We start from the raw sequence: 7,856 nt of genomic DNA on the forward strand, positions 1-7,856 counted from the left end.
TTTAACAAAGACAATTTCAATATGGCGAACTACCATATTCTACAATAGGCTAGCTACAAAAATAAAAAAACAAAAAAGTTTTTCATTTGTATTTTATGTATCAGTCGCCAGCTACTAGACTTGTTTGATTTTTAAGGTTTATTTCTTCACTTTTATTTCTGTGTCCCTTTCCCTTTCCCTGTCCTAATTTTAAAAACACATCATATTAGTTCACATAAATGTACACACACACACACAATATATATATATATATATATACACACACACACCCACATTTATTTTGCTCTGCCCAACTAGCTGGTCCCATTGGAGCTTCGGTTTCAGCTGGTGCTGTGTGTTCAGCTCCTCCAGCATCCACCCAGAGCCAAAGCTGTTCTCTACAGTCACAGTGTCAGTCCTGGTCACCCTATACAAATAATCAAAATCATTTATCCAGACTGATCCAAACAATACAATTCAACCAATGTCTGCTGTGATTCAGATGAATATAATGTCATTGGCCACCTGTTCAGTGTAACCAGGGGTGGCGCTCAATGTCGTCTAAACTGGGGCGATCTGCCGCCGCGACACTGAGACACCAGCTAATCAACTGACGACACTCTGTTACACACAACACAGTACTTGTGTTCAGCAACACAAAACAACAAACTTCACCTCATTCTGGACAAGATTTTTAGTTCTTGCCTGTAGACAGCTCTCTAGAAAAGTGCAGTATGGTTTTGGAGGTGACTCTCCATGCGGTTCTGAAGGGCAAACAACCGCACAGGATTTTGTAGAATGTCACCCCCACTGACCAAACAGTAGCCGGTCCTGCATGATAGCGGCGCCGACGAAACCACTCAGGAGGGGCGTACTGAGGAGTGCCTGAGAGACCCAACAAGAACAAAAACATCCACTAAAAAGGGTCCAGTCCAAAATATCATTAAGTCAGAATAGTTTCTTTTTGTTTGGTCATCATAAGATACAAAACATCCATATACAAATACATCCACAGAGTGTTGTAGTGAGATCTTTCCTGCTGTAACACAAACCAACCTTCAAACGATCTGTAAGCCGAGTCCTTTAGTAGATCTCCACAACCAAAGTCCAGTAGCTTGATGTCATGCGTGTCTGTGGAAATCAGCAGGTTCTGTGGCTTGACGTCCCGGTGCAGGACTCCGCGGCTCTCACAGTGTTTCAGAGCGGTGATGAGCTGCAGCAGCACTTTCTTGGCAAGGCTCTCGTCCAGGCAGCCGTTCTCATCACAGAAACTCTGGAGATCTTGGCAAGGAACTGGGCGTTCCAGGATCATGCTGTAGTGAGCGGGACTGTCAAACCACTCCACCAGCTGCAGGACATTGGGGCACGGAGGATCTGAACTGACCAGGGTCATCAACGCCACCTCCAGCGGCAGCCGACCATGGCTTTCCTGCAGTGACAAATGACAAATTATATCCAGGGCTGAATGCGGATGTGTGCGAGTGTGCAAACCAATGAGATGTGAAACACAACAACAGATTCACTTACAACTTTCAGTCTCCTGTGCGTCTTGCGTTTAGACACATACTTGATGGCAACCTGTAGACAGATAAACCACAGTAAATCACACCTGCCTAACTGTGACATATGACATTTACTAATATAAATTCAGAAAATGAATAATGGAAGAAAATGTCTTACTGGCAGTCCATCAGATCTGCGTGTCCCAGCATAAACGGAGCCGAATCCACCTTTTCCCAGCAATGGGCCCTTCTCATAGGCTTTTATAACGTATAAGATCACAAGAAATGTTTTTAGGAGAAAACATGTTGCAGTATCTAAAACTAAAAAAATTAATAATTAAGCCATAACTTCTTTAATATAAGTCTATTCTGACCTCTGCAAGAGCGTTTGGCAGGTCTTCTGCATGAGGTGGATGGACGTTCATCTCCCTGACTGCCACTCTGCCGCTTCCTCTTCCTGTTGGGCTGATCCGTCGATGCAGAAACGGCCAACTCGGAAGACAGAGGTGCTATATAGCCAGGTAGGCTCTGTGGCTGGGTTGGGTTTGGCAGAGGTTCCTGATCGTGGTTTCCAGAGCCACATCTCCCAACCTCCTGAATGGCCGTCTGGGTGTAAGCAGCACTCCTGCATCTGGAGCGGCCTGAGGCTGAAATATTTCATACATACAATACTTTAAGGGTCTATTAGTAATGTTTCATTAATTATAAATAATCAGTTTCACATCAAATTGTGTTACTTGATATTTTTCAGCTTTCTTGAGTAAAATAAAATAGTTTATGACAAGGAATAAAATGCATATTTTACTTTTTTTTTTTTTGTATAAGGCATTTCATTTACAGGAAATAAATATATTTAGGTGGGTAATTTGGATTAAAATGGGTTAACTTGCTCACATTTCTTCCCATAAACCTAAACTTACAACATCATACTATAACATAATATACTAAAAATAAACAAATAAAGCATACCAATAATAATACCAGTCAAAAAGAAATCAAATACAAAACTCACCTCGTCGTTCACTCATGTGAGCCACTGAAACCTCCTCAAACTTCCGATAAATGAAAGAGAAAAATATAATAAATAAATAAATAAATAAATAAATAAAATAACTAAGGAAATAAATAGATATAGAAAAAGAAAGAAAGAAAGAAAGAAATACTTTCCTCAGAAATACTCCTCCAAAGAAAAAAAAAAATAAATAAAACTCCAAACGTCTTCCAAATTAAGAAAAGCACAGCAAAATAAAGGTGTTCTCAGAAGTAATCTGAACTTTTTCCTCCGAAATCCTCCGAAAAATCACAGTCTGCGCACAGAAAATAGTCTCCAACAGTGTTTGTTGTCTCCTTGTCTCTCACCAACAGATTGCGATGGGTTCAAAAGTTTATATATTTAGTCAGTCAGATTCATATCATTACACACGTCGCTATAGCAACAAAAATTCGAATCAGGCATATGCGCGCCTAACGTCGCGTGCGTACGTGCGCGTACGTCGCATCTCATCACATGCATTGAATAGTTAAATAATAAATCTTGGCATTTTCTCTAAAATTTGTGAGGTTTATCTGAACACGTAAACACGTTTTTTCCCCCTGTGATTTTATATTGGGTATTAAATGTTTGTATTTGTTAATGGAGGTTTTGTGGGTACAGTAACACCTTTGTATGTTGTTGTTGATGTTTTATTTATTTATTTGTTTGTTTGTTAATTTATTTATATAATTGGGGTACTAATTATTAAGTTTATCAAGATCTAAATTATTCACCATAGCCCTAAAGATAAGTGATCTGAATCATCTTCTAATCTAAATTAATAGTAAATTGCAAATGCAAATCAATTAAAAATATAGTTGGGTAATTTATATATTTGTTGACTGGGATTATGTTATTTAATTTATTTGCCATTTACGAATTAGTTTAAATTAGGGGAAAATGTTTGCCATTCAAATTTAAATTAAATCGATAAGTATGGAGTGTGGAAAAGGCTAAAGCAATGTCTGGTGTAAATCTTATGCTAATTAGAAATGCTAATTAATCACATATACAAGTCTTACCGGGATACGTGGCCATATTGGCATTACTTGGATGTAAACAACAAGATGGATTGCACAGTTAATGTATACTTTGTTCTGCTATGCTGTCTAAATTACAGAAAAAGCGTGTAAAATGCTTTAGTAAGCAGGAAATGGCACCATATTTTGACAAACTAAAGTTAATAGGTGGTAAAGATACATACGAGCAGTATTAATTAAGATATTTGCCTAAATTTTTTATCTTCCTGACTGGAAATGATAAGAACAAATACGAAAGTTGTCAAGATTCTTGTCCTGGAAATCCTGGTTCAGTTTGGCCAATCACAAACGCCTTTTGTTGACAGTTTTTTGCACTCTTCTCCTTGATTTGTTATAACTTTTGGCTATTGTATGCTCCAAATGTTTTTCCAGCTCCGACCGATTAGAACAGCCCAAAACATGACAATAACTTAGCATTTTTAGCAGCAATAATTAGCAAAATATGCCAGTTTCGTTCGTTCAGTGCCGCCAGTATGGACAAATGATGACAAGTCATAAAAACACTCTGTATCATCTAGGCTAACTTCTACTTAGCCTATCTTAAATCTTACAATAATGAATAACTAACCTACCTTTAGAAAATATTTGATTGTTTGGACATACCACAATAAAGGGCTAAAAATCCAAAAAAATTATTATGTCAAAAATTACATTTATTATTTATTTCAAGAAGAGAAATTAGTGTTCGATCTTAACACACAGGTGACACTCTTCTGAATAATGGTGACCACACAACTGAAAAACATTACAGAAGCTCTTCTAAATGTCCAACACAATTAAACATGAAACAAAAGACAAACATGTCTTTTGAAAAACACAAAATATATCACTTAATCCCTAAATTTACTCTCCTAATGCAGTCTGTTGGGAATACATGCTGGGAAATACAATTACAGTTGTGTCAACAAAAATGATTTATGTAGTTTTCACAAATGAATGTTCAATTTTTAAATATATTAAGACAACACAAAATTATTACAAAATGTTTAAAAATCCAAGGGAATACAAACATAGACTCATGCAGGAGAACAAGAAGACATAACACAGAACCCAGAACACTGGAAAACACTGGGTTTAAATAACAAGGATTAATAGGCATCATTAATATAACACAGCTGAAACCAATTGAACAGTAGGAACAGGAACACCAAATATGGGCAAAAGACACAAAAGGGAAAACAGTTCAGAGACAGTTCAAGGGCGTGACATTTATGAAATGCATTTCACTTTACCAGTACAAAATAATAATACAAAATATAAACCTATCTAAAACACTTTTTGGTGACACGACCAAAATAATCTTTATTATAACAATGCAAACATTCCAGCAGCATTAATTATACTAACTACTGCTACAGTGGCAACAATCAATAACTATAAAGAAACAATCAATTCAAAACAGAAAAACTATCAAGGTAAATAAATATAGATTATTTAATCCATCACCTTTTTTCTTGTTTCAGTATAGCAAAATTATGAATTTAGTCAAAATTAAACAAAACATTATAAGACTATATTCAAATTATTTTTTAAAGTGATTCAAACATAAAAGAAAAATTAAATTAAAACTCACGACAACTCACAATCACAGCTGCAGGATTCCCATAAAGTGCATGTTTAATTATTTCATCTGTACTTTTTCCTCTTGAGATACTTTATACTAATTCTTCTCTTATGTGGTCTTTCATTTTTAGCACTTGGCATGAGATTGTTTAAAGTAGCTATAAATATGAAATAACACTGTGCATTGACACAGCCATTCATAAAAAGAGGATGGTTTGTCAAAACACATTGACAAACACATCATCCTTCAAGAGACAGACTGGTGGATGGTAGGTCACTATATAAGTGTCTGAATATAATACTGTATACATAAGACTGTAAGTGGTACAAATAATGCATTTTGCTAATCTCTGCCCAACTAGTTGATCCCATTGGAGCATCGGTTTCAGCTGGTGCTGTGTGTTCAGCTCCTCCAGCATCCACCCAGAGCCAGAGCTGTTCTCTACAGTCACAGTGTCAGTCCTGGTCACCCTATACAAATAATTCAAATCGTTTATCCAGACTGATCCTAACAATACAATCCAACCAATGACTGCTGTGATTCAGATGAATGTAATGTCATTGGCCACCTGTTCAGTGTAACCAGGGGTGGCGCTCAATGTCGTCTAAACTGGGGCGATCTGCCGCCACGACACTGAGACACCAGCTAATCAACTGACAGCACTCTGTTACACACAACACAGTACTTGTGTTCAGCAACACAAAACAACAAACTTCACCTCATTCTGGACAAGATTTTTAGTTCTTGCCTGTAGACAGCTCTCTAGAAAAGTGCAGTATGGTTTTGGAGGTGACCCTCCATGCGGTTCTGAAGGGCAAACAACCGCACAGGATTTTATAGAGTGTCACCCCCACTGACCAAACAGTAGCCGGTCCTGCATGATAGCGGCGCCGACGAAACCACTCAGGAGGGGCGTACTGAGGAGTGCCTGAGAGACCCAACAACACCAAAAACATCCACTAAAAGGGTCCAGTCCAAAACATCATTAAGTCAGAATAGTTTCTCTTTGTTCGATCAGCAAAAGTTAAGTAATATCCATATATAAATACATCCACAGAGATCTTTCCTGCTGTAACACAAACCAACCTTCAAACGATCTGTAAGCTGAGTCCTTTAGTAGATCTCCACAACCAAAGTCTAGCAGCTTGATGTCATGTGAGTCTGTGGAAATCAGCAGGTTCAACTCGGAAGACAGAGGTGCTATATAGCCAGGTAGGCTCTGTGGCTGGGTTGGTTTTGGCAGCGGTTCCTGATCGTGGTTTCCAGACCCACGTCTTCCAACCTCCTGAATGGCCGTCTGGGTAAAAGCAGCACTCCTGCATCTGGAGCGGCCTGAGGCTGCAATATTTCATACATACAATACTAATAAAGGCTCTATTAGTAATGTTTCATTAATAATTTATGTCACTTTATGCTTTTCAACTTTCTTCAGTAAAATAAAATTGTTTCTGCCTATGAAAAGGAATAAAACACATTTTTTACTAATTCATTTTAATTTGTGTTTTGTAAAAGGTATTAATTCAGTTTTTTACAGGAAATAAGTATATTTAACGTTAGCTGGGAAAATCTGTTTTCAAATGGGTTAACTTGCACACATTTCTTCCCATTAACTTAAACAATGTACAACATCATACTGTAAACAAATGAAACATACCAACAATAATACCAATAATAAACAAATGAAATATAAAACACTCACCTCGTCTTTCACCCATAAGAGCCACTGAAACCTCCTCCAAAGTCCAATAAATAAAAAAGAACAATTAAACAATGAACAACTAAAAATTACTAAGTAAATAAATAATTAATTATGGAAAGAAAGAAAGAAAGAAAGAAAGAAAGAAAGGAAGAAAGAAATACTGTCCTCAGAGTACTCCTCCAATGAAAAAAAAAAAAAAAATTATAAAACTTCTTCCAAAAGCACAGCACAATAAAGGCTTTCTCAGAAAAAAGTTGAACTCTTTGCAAAACAATCCTCTGAAATCCTGTATAAGTCAGTCTTCGCACAGAAAATACTCTCCAACAGTGTTTGTAGTCGCCTTGTGAATTTTTTTCTGAACACATAAACACAGATTTCTTTACACAGTAACCTTTCCCAGTTGCATGTTGTTGATGTTTTACTTTATTTATTTATTAATAATTGGTGGAAGTGTTGTTTAATTTCGAAAATCAAAATTATTTATCATAGCCCTTAATCATCTTCTAATCTAAATTAATAGTTAATTGCAAATGGAAATCCTTCAATTAAAAAATATAGTTGTGTAATTGCATGTATTTATTTGACTGGGGTTCTGTTATTTGATTTATTTGACATTTACGAATTAAATTAAATTAAATTAAATTAAATTAAATTAAATTCAATTCAATTAAATTACGGGACAGAATTACCTGTTGTTTAATTAATTAATTAATTAATTGTTGAAATTAAATTAAAAAAAAAAAGTTGATTGTGGAAACGGCTCATCGTTAACTCATCTTACTCAACATAACAAACTCTGTAAACAGAAGAAAGTTTCAACGAAATAATACAAAGAGACCCTCGTCACATGTAGTCCACTTCACTTATCCAGTGAAAATCACTGTCCAAATACCCATTAAGTTTCTAAAATACGTTTTATGAAACCGAAAGGACCAACCAGCTGACTTTCCTTCTTTCCTGGTGTGCTCAATCTTCGACCACAACTCACTCACGTCTTGACAGTCTGTCCTCTCTTGTCAGGTCCTAGACCTGGCCAAGG

General features: G+C 36.4%; 1 protein-coding gene across 1 annotated transcript; it reads right to left on the reverse strand.

Annotated features, from left to right (window-relative positions):
* Nucleotides 1-329: 329 nt before the first annotated feature.
* LOC127163187 (serine/threonine-protein kinase pim-3-like) lies at nucleotides 330-6,833 on the reverse strand. Its single transcript, XM_051106285.1, has 9 exons — nucleotides 6,818-6,833; nucleotides 6,205-6,456; nucleotides 5,867-6,046; nucleotides 1,856-2,128; nucleotides 1,660-1,739; nucleotides 1,507-1,557; nucleotides 1,036-1,408; nucleotides 685-864; nucleotides 330-600 (listed from the first exon to the last, which is right to left on the reverse strand). Exons 1-9 carry the CDS (start codon nucleotides 6,831-6,833, stop codon nucleotides 509-511), a joined length of 1,497 nt encoding a protein of 498 aa, XP_050962242.1. The 3' UTR covers nucleotides 330-508.
* Nucleotides 6,834-7,856: the final 1,023 nt, after the last annotated feature.

Source organism: Labeo rohita, chromosome 1 (assembly GCF_022985175.1).
Source record: "Labeo rohita strain BAU-BD-2019 chromosome 1, IGBB_LRoh.1.0, whole genome shotgun sequence".
NCBI lineage: Eukaryota > Metazoa > Chordata > Actinopteri > Cypriniformes > Cyprinidae > Labeo > Labeo rohita.